The following is a 16,201-nucleotide window of genomic DNA, read 5'->3' as shown; positions in this document are numbered from 1 at the left end:
GACCAGAAGAGGAAACTGAATAAGCGGTCTTGTGTTTGCTAAAGCATTAACTCCTTCTAGTAGTACCCAGGGTGAAGGGATACGTTCCCTTGGAATGGAAGAAGTGTTACTGCAAAACACACTTAGGCTGTTCAGATTAACAACCTTAGATCTGGGTCCTTAGAGTTTAATAATCTAGAACAACCTTGGCATTTATATTTCAACACTTTCCCTCTAATGAATGAGCTTAAAGCATCCCTCAAAGAACTTCCACTGGATGAGACCCAGTGGCATTGTTTGCTTTCAACTCAGCGCTAAGGGTGCAGAGAAGACAAAACCTGAAGCTACATGCCCAGAGAATACTCCAGAGGGAGGGGACACCCAGCAGTGTCACTTGTCTTGGGAATCAATCTGCCGCTTACACAGCTTTCGCAAAGCATTTTGCATGTCCTCATTCCTAAAGGTATAGATAAGGGGGTTCATCAGAGGGGTGATGGCCGTGAAGAAAACGGACACAACTTTGTCTGCAGCTAAACTCCTGGCTGGCCTGAGATAGATGAAAATGCAGTGTCCCAGGAAAAGCGTCACCACTGTCAGGTGAGCAGCACAGGTCGATAACGCCTTGTGTTGCCCTTCCGAGAGATGGTTCCTCAGTGAGATCAAGATGATCACGTAGGAAGTCACCAGCACCAGGAAGCAGACCACAGAGATGAGGCCTGAGTTGGAGACAATGAGCATTTCTAAGACATGGGTGTTTGTGCAGGCCAACTTAATGACCAAGGGGACATCACAAAAGAAGTTGTCAATGGCACTGGGACCACAGTATGGGAGATTGAGGGTCAGGGCAGTGAGAGACACAGAATGTATCAGCCCTCCCATCCACATGACCGTGGCCATTTGGAGGCACATCTTCCAGCTCATGATGGTGCCATAACGCATGGGGTTGCAGATGGCTATGTAACGATCATAGGCCATGATGGTGAGGAGGAAGATCTCTGTGCAGGCAAAGAGGTGGAGGAAGAACATCTGGGCCACACACTCCTCAAAGGAGATGCTCTTCTTGTCCACCAGGAAGTCAGCCAGCATCTTGGGCATCACCACTGAGGAGTGGCAGATGTCAATGATGGAGAGGTTGCTGAGGAAGAAGTACATAGGACTGTGCAGATGCTGGTCAAGTGCAATTGTGAAGATGATGAGAATGTTGCCCAAAATAATCAGCACGTAGATAACCACGAAGAAGGTGAAGAGGATCAGCTCTGCCACATGGTTGGTGGTGAGTCCTGAGAGGAAGAAGTTACTCACCATCGTGTGATTCTGCCACATCGTGTTTACAGCTGTGTTGCACCTAGGAGAAAGGACACAGTGAAAGGAGAATCGAGTTTATGGTATGAGAAGACAGAACATGATGGCGACCATACAAACTTGAGCTATATGGAGGAATAAAGACAGAACAGGGCGAAGCCTCGAAGTTTCACCCAAAAGGTGATGCCTAATATTAGCAGCAGGATTCAAGTGTGAATGCCAAGCGAGTCCTGCAACAGGCTTTCAAGGGAGACTCTGGGATTTCTTCAGTTCCCAGACAATGCAATGCAAGCTGACCTACTTCTCTGACTTACTCAGGAGCTATCAGAGAGCAGAAAGATTTGCCTCCCTGTGGAATGTATCTCAGGAGCCATCGTTCCTGATTTCAGGAGTCTGGTTTACGTTACCTGTCTGCAACTGTCAGACATAAAATGGATGAATCTGTGCCTACAGATATTCCTCCTCCTTCCCTGTAGAAGAAATCAAATGACTGGTAGAAGGCTTCTGTGTTGGTCATTACAGTTTAGTGAGATGGCATCTGAATAGACTTTAGGGAAGTCACTGCTGACTTCTTCATAGATCTCATAGACTGGGGAAGTAGGCTTTCACTAAAAGATCATTTTTAAGACCCTAGACACTTGTTTGTTGCTGCTGTTTGTTAAGTCTTGTCTGGTTTTCCAACCCCCTCCCTAAGCTGGTGTAAGAACACCCAGCACAGTCCCTGAGAGTGGTATGACTCCTTCTTTTCCTGCTAGATAGCTTTCTGCAAATTCATTTGAGCGTGCAGTTCACTTTCCCAGCTGTGACTTTGCTTGGGGAGAACAGATTCACCTGTTTTTCAGTCAGGAACCAGCCAGGAACCTTAGCTGCTTGATATCTGCTCTTTTTAGGAGGGATCAAGCAATGCAACACCTGCAGGCACAAATTCAGTCACCTTGAATATCTGTGTCCGTTCCATATTCCAGTGTTTGTGTGATTTTATTTTCATTTTGAAATGCAAATTTAAAAATTTTGGCAAAATCATTGAAAGTACACAGACACAAACACAAAATCTTGTCTTTGGAATAGCAGTGAGATGAGAGGACATCGTATAGGAACCCTGTCCGACAAAGGAGAAAGCTTGTTTACAGTGCATGGTTCAAGAGCGTGGCAGAAATAATCATATGGAAATGGCAGGACATGTCAAAGCTCCACAGTCTGCTAGGATGAAGCCCCCTCTGAGCAGGAACCCAGGGTTCTTGTATTTGGAAATCAGTGCCTCTGTGGTTTCCTTGCTGTTGAGATGCTGAGCTTCTGAGAACAGCGCTAACCAAGCACCGGAAAGATAGTTACACTTCTAACAACATGTAGATGCTCCAGAAATGGCTGAATACCCCAGAAGTGGTCTGCAGCTGTTACAGGTGGAGGCACAAGCTTGTAGAATGTAGATTTGCATTAGTATTTTCACCTGTTACAACTCCCATGACTATTTTCATAGGGCTCTGAAGTTGCCAAGGACATGCATAGAGGCTCCCATCTTCATTTAGAGTCTACTGAGAGACAGACATTGATGTCTCCAAAGATTCAGATGCCTGATTTTCTCCTGTACTGAAGATTTTACAAAAATAACTGAAAAGTAACCAAGCAGAAGTGTTGTTCTCCTTCCAGTCGATGCCTCAGCCCCTTCTCCCTGCAACACACCCCAAATGAAAGAGAGTAGGGAGGAAAGGTGAGCTTACTTATGTTGTTTCCAGGGGTGTCCAGAAAAAGAATGATTGAGAGTTGCATTCCAGGGTGTTTTCTCCATAAAAGAAAAAGTAAATTTTGATCAAAAAAATGGAGATGGATAAACAGATTTCTTCCTTTCTATCGCTGTCCATAAATTCCTCTAGCCAGAGGCATTGATAATTCCTGCAACGGCACAAGCAGGGTTTCCTTTGGCTTGGATTGTGTTTTGTTTTCTGGTCCCTCCCAAGTTATCTTGAGCAGATGGTCCCCTTGTACTGGAAGATCATCCTGATATTTAACCAGTGCAAGCCTTTACTTTATATGTGTGTGTGTGTGTGTGTATACATACATACATACATATATATATATATATACACGTATATATGTAATAGAAACAAAAATAAAAACAACTTCTCGATTGATTGCCCTATGAACAATGCAAAAATCAAAATAGAAACTGAACTTCCTGACTGCTTCCAAAGCATTCCCGCCAATATGAAGAAGACATGCCCTGAAATCAGAAGTTAAAGCTCAACACTGACAAGATAAACCGGGAGGTAGAGGTGACTTACACCTTCAGCCCTCCCCCGTAACGGCTAGTTCTGGAGAGCAAGAGCTTGTGGTACTCAATTGCTCTCAACACCAAACACAGAACCTTTCGTGCTGTGATGAAATCAGAGAGAACTGGCAGAGCTTGGGCTGTGTGCTTTTCTGAAAGACAGATTTAGAGCTCAAGGAATGTTAAACTCATGCCTTGTGAGAGAGTCACAAAGGGATTCATTAAATCCTCCCAGGTCGTTGACAGTATGAGCTTTGGAAGAAATGTAATAAGTCCCTTGGGAGCAGAACTGTGGGTCCGGTTAGTCTCCCAGCAGATCTGTGTGGCTATGGGAGCTCACACAGTTGTTCAAAGTCCATTTCAGTGGCCTTTGGAAACAAAGAAGAAGTGTTCACCCATGCCACATAACTCCCTTTGCCTTCTTAAAGATGTTCTTAGTGAACTACTACCAACTTTGCACGCTGGGAGAGTAGAAGGCAGCCCATGAGTTCTGCCAAGATGCCTTGGACTTAGGAAAGAGACCACAAGCTCAGTGTGGAAGAAGGCCTCTGAGTAAGAGCTGCCATGCTGAAAATCTGCACACTGCAACTCTTGCAAACTGAGTGACCCAATGTTCTGATGGAGAGCTGACAAAGGATTACTGCTTCAGGCATTCATCTTAAGGGATCTCCCTTAAAAAGAGAGAAATATTAATAAACGATATGCCTGCTGAATGGAATTCAAGCGTTGTTTCTTATCTCCTTGAGACAGTGATAAAAAATCAAGTAGGGACAGGATTATTTTCTACAGTTCTTCACGTGCATCTTTAGCTGCTCCGTCAGTAAGAATTCTGGAATTTTAGAAGAGCTTTAGAGTGGTGAGGCGGAAAAGGGGAAAACCAGGCAGAGGAATTACGGAAGCCTCAGCTTCCTAAAATCTTATCTCAAAATGAAACCTTGCACATTGCTTTGAATGCCTTTCCAGAGAAAAGGTAAAAAGTGACGTATTTTGTATGATAACTTCATCTTGGAAGAAACCCTTTTAAAAATATTTCTCAGTGAGCAAGAGAGTTCAAACACAGGTTGGTAAGCGTGGCCTGCAGGTCACAAACTGAGGTACCAGGGTCGTCTGCGCAGAAAGAGGTCAGATGCTGATTTGTCACAATGAAATTTACCTGTTGCTGACAAAGTTGAAAACCAGCAGCTGCCCCTGGAAAGTGCAGCTGCTTTTGCTCTAGCTTTTATTTCTCCTCTGTGGCTCCCTTTCTCCCCATTAGCTTGGGGAGTGCCCACATCGTGTACTCATTTCCCAGGATGTAGATTATGGGATTTAGCAAGAGGTGATGGTTGTTTTAAGACCAATATCACAGTGCCCTCAGTGATGCTGGTGCAAGGGCAGGAGTAAATGAAGATGCAGTACCCCAGGAAGAGCCTTACATCCATAAGCAGAAGCGCTGAGGGCCTTGTGCAAACCTTTGGACAGATGTTTCTTCAGCAAGACTAGGAGGATGCCATAAAAGGCCAGTGGGACCATGAAGCAAGTATAGAGGAGCTCAGAGCTGGAGATTATCAGTGTCTCAATAATGTAGGCTTTTGTGCAAGCTAGCTTGATCACCACCAGCTCCTCACAGATCAAGCTGTCAAATTCTGTGAAGCAGGGCAATTTGATCATAATTCTAGTCAGGCTGTAGAGGATCCCTGTTCCCGTGCACACAGCCCCTGCCAGCTGAAGTGCGTAGGGTTGCAGATGGTGCCATAGCCGTCATTGGCCTGCTGTCATTGGCCGTTACAGCAAGGAGGCAGATTTCTATACAGACAGAGATGATGGCGGAAATGTGGGCCATGCATCCTTCCAAAGAGATGATTTCCTCTGCACAGAAGAGGTCACCCAACATTTCAGGCTCTGTAACAAATGAATGCTGGATGTAGGGAAGAAAGGGTTGCTGTGGGAGAGGCACGTGGCTAGGAGGAACTATTGCTCATGGGCAATGGACAGCATTATTAGGAGGCTGCCAGACAGAGTCATGAGGTGCAGGGGCAGAAACACCACAGGGAGGATCTTTAGTGCCGACAAGCTGGGAAGGGCACACCAGTGTGGCCAGCTCACAAGGGCTTTGGGGGCGTCAGGTCTCCCTGATGGCCTGAGGAGGCTACAGAGTGGTACACCTCTCCATGCTACGCCCGTTGCCTTGGTCTTCTTGGCAAACAGGCATTCCGGGGTCCCACCACGCCTGCCTTCTCCATCATGGCTTTCTTCAGGCCTCCAGGCTAAGAGGTTCTTCCTCCAGTGTGGCAAAGATGTCTTCCTCCCCCTGAGGAAGGCTTCTAGTCTTCCCTCAAAGGCATCTCATTCTGGCATCCCCCCATGAGTCCTGCTGCATGTTCCAGAGGAGATAGCTCTTGGCCTTGCTCATTAGACCTTTCCCTTCCAGGACACACATTCAGAGCCTCCTCCAGGGTGGTGCAGCAGGTCCCACCTATGCCACTGAACCCTCTCAGATTCCTCTGGCTCCTCAAAGACTTCCCCTAAGATCTCCGAGGGTTCATCTCAGTTTTCCTCCAGAGTCTCCTGCACAGCACCACAAAGAGCAAATTCAGCTGTGCTGCAGAGGAGAGGATGAGCCCCCAAACTTCCTTGAAGGACTAGGATGTGAAGACCGAGGCATCAAGATATTTCTTGCCCTGATGGCTCCAATCAGCTTGCTCAGGACAAGGCAGCTGTCTCCAGGCACCCATGGGCTCATGCCCTAGCCCCAGGGTGAGCTCCCTCCCTCCATGGAGAGCAAGCGGCTGCTCAGCACCACAGCCCCTCGCCTACTAAGGCTACATACCCACAAATGATCTCCTCACTCAGCGCAAACAGATCAAACTCCTGCCTCTTGGCATTAAGAGCTCACTCACCACAGAGAAGAGGGCATCGAGAGAGATGCGAGGAACTGGGACTTGTGCTGAGAGGACAGGTCCATGGTGGGCATGCAAGGTGGGAGGGAAGCTGCTGTTAGAGCTAGCAGGACTTCTTAAGAGGGGGCTGGAGGTGGTCAAGGGCAGAGGGAGGAACAGGCTAGACATAGGACTTGTGATGGAGAAGTGGCAGTGGGCATGGGAGGCAGCGTCAGGCAGTGTCCAAGTGCGGAGCATCAGGCACAGGGCCTTGACCAGCAGGCGAGGCACGGCAGGGAGTAGCCTCAGCACCACAGCGGGGCAGAGAAGGTGCAAAGCAAGGTCAGGAGGTAAGGCTGGAAGAAGGCCAGGAAAGGATCTGTGTTCTAAATGGAGGTGCAGCTGCTGAGTGTTCCCATCAGTGGGTGTGCTGATACGCAGGCACCGGTGCCCTGAGATGTTCTTCGATAAAGCCCTGCTTGGTAGCCATCGATAGCCCTGCTGCCTGCGCGTGGGTGCGTTTCTGCCCAAGGGAGGCCTCCAGAGAGCCTGCAGAGCCTTGGCTGCAGCCATCTGTGTGCCAGCTGCGAAGCCTGGCAAACTGGCAGGGGGTCTGGGAGGCTCCACCTCTTCTGCTGCCCTGCGGCACTGTGACAGCATTGACGGGTGACAGCACAGTGACATCGGGGACCTGGAGCCTTGCCGTAGCTTCCCCTGCCAGGGGTCTGCTGGCCCAGCATTGGCACGTGGCACACCTGGCTGGGGTGCCAGGCCTCATGCAGCCCCTGTCGTCAGGACACCAGGGCAGCTGCGCCTCTCCTTGCATGGCCATGCATCTCCTGTGGGTGGCCAGGAAAGCCTGCTGGGCTCCTTTCTCTGTGTTCCTGTGCACCAGGGTGCCCTTGTCACTGCGGAAAGGACAAGAGTCTGGCCACAGCCTGATACAGCGAAGTGGCTTCTCCCACAGCTCCACAAGCAGCCACGTAGATGAGCAGAGCTGGATAGTGTACCAGCAGCTGGGCAGGGGGGATCTGCTGGCAGAGCTGGGTGTGCTGGAGGTAAGGGGCGAGCTAAGTTCTTCTAAGCACCACAGCATGGCCTCAGGTGCCATGGGTGCAGGTTCCTCTGCCTGCGTGCCTCACAGCAGCAGTGCCAAGGCCCTAGCTGCATGTGTTCAGGCCCAGAGAGCAGCAGGTCCAGGAAAGCAGCGCTTTCTTCTTAATGCATGTTCACCATGAGGACAACCTCTTGAAGGTTGCACAGTGGTTACTGTGGCTGTCAGTACAAATACCAGGCCCTGAGATTGCTGCTGCCAGGCCTCCCAGCTGTGGGCGTAGTCAGTTTGAATCCGTGTGCCTACGATTTTCCAGAAGATCAGAACCTAATCACATCTCTGTAATAGGCTCATGAAGCAAACACTTTCTGACTGACCAGCTGCCTTCAAGTCTGTTGAAGATACTCTACTCATGGAGCTAGGAGAGAATCACAGGTGTGCTTAGGTGCCTGGGTGAGATAGAACTCAATTCAATGCTCACATTATAGCCCCCAACATCCGTGCGGGTGACCAGAGATCGAAAAGCTGTTGTCCCAACCAACCTGGTGATGCACACAGGAGGAGGTTCATCTGGTTAATTGATAAAGCCTTTTGTGAACAACATTGTCCTGGCTTCCCCCTCTCCACCTCCCTTGATAGCATCAGTGAAAGGAAATGGCAGTGAGCAAGGCTCTGGAAGCACAAAGGCTTGAGCTCATTCTGGAGCTGGAGCCTGTAGGAAAGTTCTGATTTTCCAAGCATCCTGAGCAGTGCTGGGAGTGGTTGGCAGAGGCACCGTTCACCTCAGTCAGCCTCTCTACTAAACCCAGCACTCAGCCCCCTCACAGCTTGTCAGGAGTTTTCTGAGGCCTTGCACATGCACCACTGCCTGTGTGCATACTACCGTGTTGGGCAGCTAGTTGCACACCTGTCCAGGAGTTGGACAAGACATCGTCCTGGGCATGTCTGGTGTCTTTTCAGGAGATTCAGCTGCAGATGCACAGAGCTATTTTCGCATTGTAACTCTGCCACTGTCAGGATGCAGCAAGGGCCAGTTGCTCCCCTCAGGACTGGGAGTTGGGAGCCAAAGACAGTCACATGACTGGCATGGGGGGGACAGCAGCAGCCAGGGCCCCATCCCACTGTACCCACCTGAGGTGAGTGAAGCTGGCCCAGACACTGTAGCCAGGTTCAAGCATGTGTCCAGATATTCTGGAGTGTTCATGGTGATGTGACAGGCGATGAAACACAGAGAACCTTTTCCAGTACCTGGCCACCTGGCCTGTAGTTTCTAATCAACTCACCTAGCCCTTGCCCAGCCCAGGGTGTGCTCCACGCAGGTTTGACAGATACTGTGCTCTGGGATCTTCCAGGGTCTTGTGCAGAAGAGAGGCCACGCAAGGCTGGCCTTTCCCCTCCATCGGGATATAGAGACATGCTGAAGGATGGAGCTGGCCACAGACCACCTCACAGCTGTTGTGTGTGGTGTGCGGTCAATGCTGGAAGGGCTGGTCTGGGACAATGATCATGGAGTAGCTTCAACAGTGTGTGCATATATACGGAGAAGAATCTACGGGAGATCTGGCAAAAAGTCAGTCTGGCAGAGTGCGTGATTGCAGCTCCAGAATGTGTTCTCTGCACACTGACCAAACTTCTGTCAAGGTCAGACATGCATATTCCATTTCATCAACAATGTCAAGCTCCTTCACAGCCAGTAGCTGCTCCAGCTGAGCACAGCTGAGATAAGGAAAGAGTTCTAGTAGATTTAAGGTGCCTGTAGGATACAACAAGCTGAGTCCCACCTTGGTTTCTGACTTGTGCTTCCAGCAACCTCCCATCAGCGACGTTCCCAGGCAGCTCCCAGGGCTACCCAAGTAGTCTGGAGTGTAAGTCTTCTATTAAATCTATCCTGATTTAATGGAGTACCCACACTATGCCAGTATCCAACCCTCCTTTTTCTGCCTTGTGGTCACAGCACACAGCACAGGGAAGAACCTGAGCTCTTCTCCTCTGTGCTCACCATGTCTTGGTGCCTTTCTCAGGAGACCTGAATTTGCCCTGCGAGTACATAGCTCTGCTGTCACACTGCCATTCACATGCAGTAGCTGCCTGCTGGCATTTCTCCCCACCCAGCCCAGCTCCGCCCCCACCTGTTCCCACCTCCTCTGCCCTCTCCCCAGCCCACCCAGCAGAGCAGCTGAAGATGAGGGAGACCCACTGCAGTGCCTGCCACAGGGAGCTGCAGAGCACTGGATGCTTACCGCACAGCCCAGGCACTCTGAAGAGCACAGCAGCTCCTGGGAGGCAAGGAGGGGTGTCAGCCTTCCCATTAGCCCCAGGGCTGAGGGCCAGCAGTGGCACAAGGAAATGGAGGCCAGTCACTCCATGTCTCCATTGATTCCATGACAAGGAGATCCTTAACACTGGTTGTCTGCAGACCCTCTGACCAGCCATCCTGGGCCCGAGGTGCCTCAGGCAGCTGCAGTGACACAGCAGCCTGCCCTGGACTGACAAACATAGCAACAGGTTTTCATTTATTCCTCCCCACAAGCACACGATTGCTCCCTTGCTCTTCTCTACAGGCATCCTTGCTCCACAGAGAGCCATTTCTCAGATCAGTGTGTGCATGCTGGCCTGGTCAGCCATTCCTGCACCCCTCCCCTGGGCTCTGCATAGGCCCTGGTCTGCCGGTGCTGCTCTGCAGGGCGAGCGGGCTGTGAGGCCCCAGGGTGACTCTGTCTTGGCCACGCTGATCAGGGCAGAGGCTATTGGACCAGCATCACTGTATGACAACCTCCTGACCAGGGTCTGTGGCTGTGGAGGATGGATGGAGCAATCACAGGGCATTGCACATTGCTCAGGATGTGTTCAGAGGTGTCACTAGACCCAGCCCACTCCCTCTCCTCAGGGACATGTGCGGCATTCCTTGCTTTGGCCCTTCACATTTGCTTTACTCTGCCTGGTTTTGAGAATCTCTTCTCACTGCCCATTCCAGGCACACACTGCCCCTGGAGATGCCCTGTGCTCTCTAGGTGACTCCATATTCCCTTGCAGTAGGACGGCCATCTGTCACAAGCTCTCCAATTTGTGGGACAGTCCCCAGCACATACCTCTTGATCACTCACCCTCTCCAGGCACCCTGGGCACTCACAAGTGACAGCTAAATCCAGCCCTCATTCCCACACACATCACCCAAAAGCGATGATGCCCCTAAGCCCATGGAAAATGTAAGCACAACAACAGGGCCTTTTTGGGTGTAATTCCCTGAGCAGACTCTTGGCTCTATCTCTGGGAAAAGACTCCAGCAATCGGACACAGTAGTAAGAAGACCCTCTTTTATTAAAGAGATGCTACTCGGGAGGCCAGCTCTGACACAGTGATAGGCAGATCTACAGAAGGCCTCTGGGTGAGAAAGACAAGGTTTCTGCTTCCATAAATGTGGGAGGAATTCAGACATCTCTGCACAAACATGACTATCACAGACAGACCTCCCAAAGCACAAGAGATGCTGGAGATGAACTGGGAATCAGCTGTGAGGAGAGATGGGTAGCTCATTGCTGCTCAACTAGTACCAGCTGATACAGTTTCCTCACTGCCTCCTGAAGCTCCTTGTGCCTCATGCTGTAGATGAGGGGGTTTACTGTTGGAGGCACCACTGCGTACAGAACAGCCAGCACCAAATCCAGAACTGGGGAGGAGAGAGAAGGTGGCTTCAGGTAGGCAAACATGACGGTGCTGAGAAACAGGGAGACCACAGCCAGGTGTGGGAGGCACATGGAAAAGGCTTTTTGCCGGCCCTGCTCAGAGGGAATCCTCAGCACAGCAATGAAGATCTGCACGTAGGACAGCACAATGAAAATGAAACATCCAAACACTAAACAGCTAATAATCCCAAGAAGCTCAACTCCCCTGAGGTAGGAGTCTGCACAGGAGAGCTGGAGGATCTGGGAAATTTCACAGAAGAACTGGTCCACTGTGTTGCCTTGGCAGAGCGGTAGTGAAAATGTGTTTCCAGTGTGCAGGAGAGCATTGAGAAATCCACTGGCCCAGGCAGATGCTGCCATTCTGACACATGCTCTGCTGTCCATTATTGTGCCATAGTGCAGGGGTCTGCATATGGCAACATAGCGGTCGTAGGCCATGACAGTGAGGAGAGAGTGCTCTGCTGAAAACAAGAAGAAAACCAGGAAGACCTCTGCAGCACATCCTGAGTAGGTAATGGCCCTGGTGTTCCAGAGGGAATTGGCCATGGATTTAGGGACAGTGGTGGAGATGGAGCCAAGGTCGAGGATGGAGAGGTTGAGGAGGAAGAAGTACATGGGGGTGTGAAGGCGGTGGTCACAGGCTACGGCTGTGATGATGAGGCCGTTGCCCAGGAGAGCAGCCAGGTAGATGCCCAGGAAGAGCCAGAAGTGCAAGAGCTGCAGTTCCCATGTGTCAGCGTACACCAGGAGGAGGAACTCACTGAGGGAGCTGCTGTTGGACATTTTGCACCTCCTGAGCTTGCAGGACTGTCCAAGGAAGAACAGATAGACACAAATTAGGACACACTTCTCGGAGCAAAGCTCTTTCAACCCCCCCCCCCCCCCCGAACACACACACATTAGCACTCCCCATCTCAGCAGCACCATCACTGAGCTCCAGGGCTTAAACTCTGGTTTGTGCTGGCTGAGTTTGCCGTGAGGAGCAGCGGCCTTTGCCCATGCGCTCCCGAGGAGTCAGCCCTGACCTACAGCACTGCCTACAAGGGAACAGATGTGACTAAGATTTATATTCCCAGTTCCAGTCAAATTTGATCCACTCCATTGTAAACAATGCAGGTTCATGAAGAGTTTTAAGGCTTTTTTTTTGGTTTGTTTTCTTTAGCTGACTTTGACCCTGTCACACCGGAGGAGGATTCTTGGAGGTAGAAATCATCCACACTTCTGCTGCACTCAGAATGACCATTTCTGATTCCAACGAGGCCAAAGGATTCACTCCGTCTTTGGTGTAGAGGGAGGAGCACTGGCTTGTTCCCAGGTGCCCTCTGCCCCGATCTCAGAGGTGGAGAGCAATTGCAAAAGGGTTTTTCATGTTACCAAAAAGGAAATGGCACTGTGGAGAGCAGAGAAATCCACTTCCAAAGTGCCCACCAGCACTCTTTCAGAGGGTATGTGTGTGTGTGTGTTGGGGGGGGGGGGATATTCAGCCCTCCCCTTCTGGCCAGCAACACATCGTTGCTCCTTCCAGCTGCCCACATCCAGCCTCCCAGTAGCATTTCCATGTTCTTAGTATCTAGGTGCTTCTCCCTAAGGCACCTAGGTTACACCCAGCTGCAAAGGGAGAGCTGTGCCCTTCTGGAGGGCAGCTTGCAGCCCAGCCAGACACCCCAGAGAAATGGCTCAATGTCCTAAGGGTGCTGAGGATGTTCAGAAGAGAGAGTTGCCTCCTGTCTGGGCAACTGCATTGTCCAGAGCCCCAAAGGTTAGAGGGGGACTTCTGCATCTCACTGTCAAAGACATATCTTCATGACAGATACCACATGGTCAGTGTCTGAACTGCATCAACACCCACCCCCCCACGCCTAGAGAGCCCAAGGGGAAGGACAAGGGCAGCATGGGCAGGTAGGAAAGAAACAGGGAGCAACATCACGGTATTTGTGCAAGGGAGGCAGGGACAGGGAGGAACAGAGACACACTCAGGAGTGTTACTTCTGGATGTCTGACTGCTGAGGAAATGACTCCTGTCCTGTACCCCACAGCCTTGAGGGAAGACAGCTGTATTGGGTGCGAGAGGAGAGGCAGCACTGGAGTGGATAGTTTCCTCTCACACTTTGGCCATGGCTCTGCTGCCTAAACCCATCCCTGCAGGGAGCTGTGTCTCTGTCCCCACGTCTCTTCTCTCTCAGTGATCACAGACCCCATCCCACCTGCTGAGCATTCAGCTCTGCCCTGCAGAAAGCTCCCAGAGGCAGGGCACTGTCCAGGGGCACCTCCAGGTTTGTAGGAGCTAAGGAGCAGGTGAAGCAAACGTAGCTGAGGCTCGAAAGGTGCTGCTGACTCTATCTGTAGGCTTCAGGGTAGATGAAGGCATTTGCCAAGTCCCTCCCAGAACTGCTCCTCTCTCAGTGCCACTGTCCTGCAGCCTCAGTCCCCTGTCTAAACCTGACAGATCCAGTCCCTTTTCACCGCACCCAAACAGAAAATAACTGAAAGCACCAACTCATGAAAGTACCTTCTCTTTCAGCTCTCCCCTGCCTTGGCATTCCTGGTGAAAAGTCACCTCTGGATATGACCCCCAGCCCTGTTGCATGCACTAGCCTCTCCATAGAAGAAAGCACCTGTCCTACCAGGAGTCCCTTCTTTCACCCATAGCTTTCACCCTGCAGCATTGTGTGGAGCTCCCAGGCAGGCTGAGTGCTGACCCTCGCAGGCAGCAGAGTCCCTGCCCCAGGCACACAGAACCCTGGGGTGCAGAGACTCCACTCTGAAGGACAGTCCATGCCCACCTGGGTGCACAAATAGGCTTCAAACCCCTGCAGCCATCCCTCAAAGAAAGGAGCAGGGTGATATGTCCCTCGGACCTCTCTTCCTTCCTCTGGCAGGGAATCCTTGCTCTGAAGCATCTCCCCATCCTCCACACTCACGGGATGGGATGGGCTTAGAAGACTCCTTCAGGAAACACAGCAGCATTGCCCTGGAGCCAGAGACTTACCATGCAAAAGGTTGTGAAGATTTCTCCCACAAGGAGCTCTCCTCCGGCCTCTCACTCTGCACTGCCTCTCACTTCTGTCTTCTCTCATCTCATCTCTACAGCAGCAGGCAGTGCCCAGAGTCCTGCTGCTCTTTGCAGAGGAGCTGTCTCTGGACACAGCCATCTCTCAGGAGTGCTGCCAGGTTGCCATGAGCAACCTCTGTCCCCAAAACTGGCCTCAGCACAGGACCAGCTGAAGGCAGGAGTTGTTCTGTCCCTTGTGATCCCTCCTCCTGGGAGATGTTCCCTCAAGTAGGCTAAAATAATCACCTGTATTCCCTTTCTAAAGAGTGCAGAGAGACTGATTCCAACATTGCCATTTATTTCATCAGAGGATGGTTGTCTATGATAAGTGGAAATGTCCTCATCTGGAAGCTCCTAATCCCATCTCCTAACTAGGCACGACACCCAGACAGGGATAAGAAGGGAGTTCACTGACACATGGTTCGGTCAATCTCGGCATCACATCCTGGTTTAGAAGACCCTGGGTTGCATTTAGATTCAGATCCCCCTATCCCCACTGTGACCTCCACAAACACACAGGAGGTAGGATTCCCCCTGCCAAAACTGAAGGGAGCACAGCACAGAGGTCTGCATGCGAGCTCCTTGTCTAAGCTCCCATTCCAATCACTGGAGATGGAGGCTGGGAGTCAGTTGCTCACACACAAATACTTGGTGACAGTGGAAGAGACAGAGGTCATCCCAGGCACGTACCAGTGTCTGCTTGCTCTGATGGAGTGACTGGGAGCCCTGAATCCTCCTAGAACATCAGGTGGGGGCTAGGTGGGAAAATAACTTGGTCATCTGCAACGATGCTATGAAGCTGAAACTAATGAAAATTCCACTGTTAGGAACAGCAGTTCTAGTTCAGTGCAGACACGTGATTTCAAATGGCAGGGGTGTCCAGCACAACCACCTGTCTCTAACAGATCCACCCTGGGACCTAAAGGAAAACCATGCCCCTTTGGAGTGACTGCTGGGCACGTGCCCCAGGGCATCTCGGGTTTCCTACATGTGCCCAAACAAATGAATACCAACACTGGGGACTGGGCTAATGAGGACCTAAGAGTGGTGGTATCACAGGTTGCCCAGGCTCTCAGACTTCTTCAGCAACACTTTGTCCTGCCTGGAGATTGGTTCGTCTGTCATGGGCCCCAAGGTGTCACACAGTCAGCTCGGGCAGCCAACTCCACTACTACTATTCCTGCATAGCCCAGCTGTGTTCCTCCCTGGCCTTGGGCACTGCAGGGTTTGCTCTCTTAATGGGAACCTTCTTTCACCATTACATTGCCACCTGCTATCCATGCCAGTAAGCCACCACTTGCACTCAAAGCCTTTGCATACATAAGGTCTTTGGTAACACGTGACAAATCTTTGGTCACCACTACAACTGAGGTGCTGAAGCCAGAATGTATGCAAACACACACAGCCTGGGGTGCAGGCAGGAGCAATGCACAAGCTGTCACAAGATCATCACCTGGCTGGAATAACAGAGATGTGGTAAGATTGCTCACCTGACTGGAGTCCTTCAATGGCAGGTACAAGTTCTTCAGGAGGGACCACCGCAGAAGATGAGGAGGGGGATGCCCTACGTGTGAAGGGATAGCTTGGATGTAGGGAGCTCTTCCATGGGATGGACCAAGGGAAGCAGCTCTGCAGGGCAGAAGAGCTCAGGAAAACCAGCAGATCATTAAGGGACACATCTGTCAAGAACAAGAATGCTCCATAACGAACAGTTTGTAAAATTGGTGGACATCTCTGGACTCTGGTTTGGTTAAAAAAGCGAGCTCACACGTGAGCTCCAGGGGTATAAGGCAGCATATGGAAAGGGGAAGAAGGTAGAGGCTGCAAAGGAGGAATTTGGAAACAATGTCCAGCAAAGTCGGAATGGCACTAAGAAAGCTAAAGTTCCACTGGGACAGACACCTGCAGGGGACGTGAAGGACAGGAAGAAGAGCTGCTACTGCTGCAATCATAGCAAAAAAAATATAAAAGGAAATGTTGGCCCACTGCTGAATGGGGCAGAGATTT

General features: G+C 50.8%; 2 protein-coding genes across 2 annotated transcripts; both read right to left on the bottom strand.

The window, feature by feature from the left end:
- Window positions 1–369: 369 nt before the first annotated feature.
- LOC134154558 (olfactory receptor 4E1-like) lies at window positions 370–1,302 on the bottom strand. Its single transcript, XM_062601231.1, has one exon. The coding sequence runs from the start codon at window positions 1,300–1,302 to the stop codon at window positions 370–372; it is 933 nt and encodes a 310-aa protein (XP_062457215.1).
- Window positions 1,303–10,989: 9,687 nt separating this feature from the next.
- On the bottom strand, window positions 10,990–11,925 carry LOC134154557 (olfactory receptor 14C36-like). The gene has a single exon (XM_062601230.1). The coding sequence runs from the start codon at window positions 11,923–11,925 to the stop codon at window positions 10,990–10,992; it is 936 nt and encodes a 311-aa protein (XP_062457214.1).
- Between the last annotated feature and the right edge of the window lie 4,276 nt (window positions 11,926–16,201).

The sequence above is a fragment of the Rhea pennata genome, unplaced genomic scaffold (genome assembly GCF_028389875.1).
Source record: "Rhea pennata isolate bPtePen1 unplaced genomic scaffold, bPtePen1.pri scaffold_32, whole genome shotgun sequence".
NCBI classification, from domain to species: Eukaryota; Metazoa; Chordata; class Aves; order Rheiformes; family Rheidae; genus Rhea; species Rhea pennata.
This window is presented reverse-complemented; position numbering and strand designations above follow the sequence as displayed.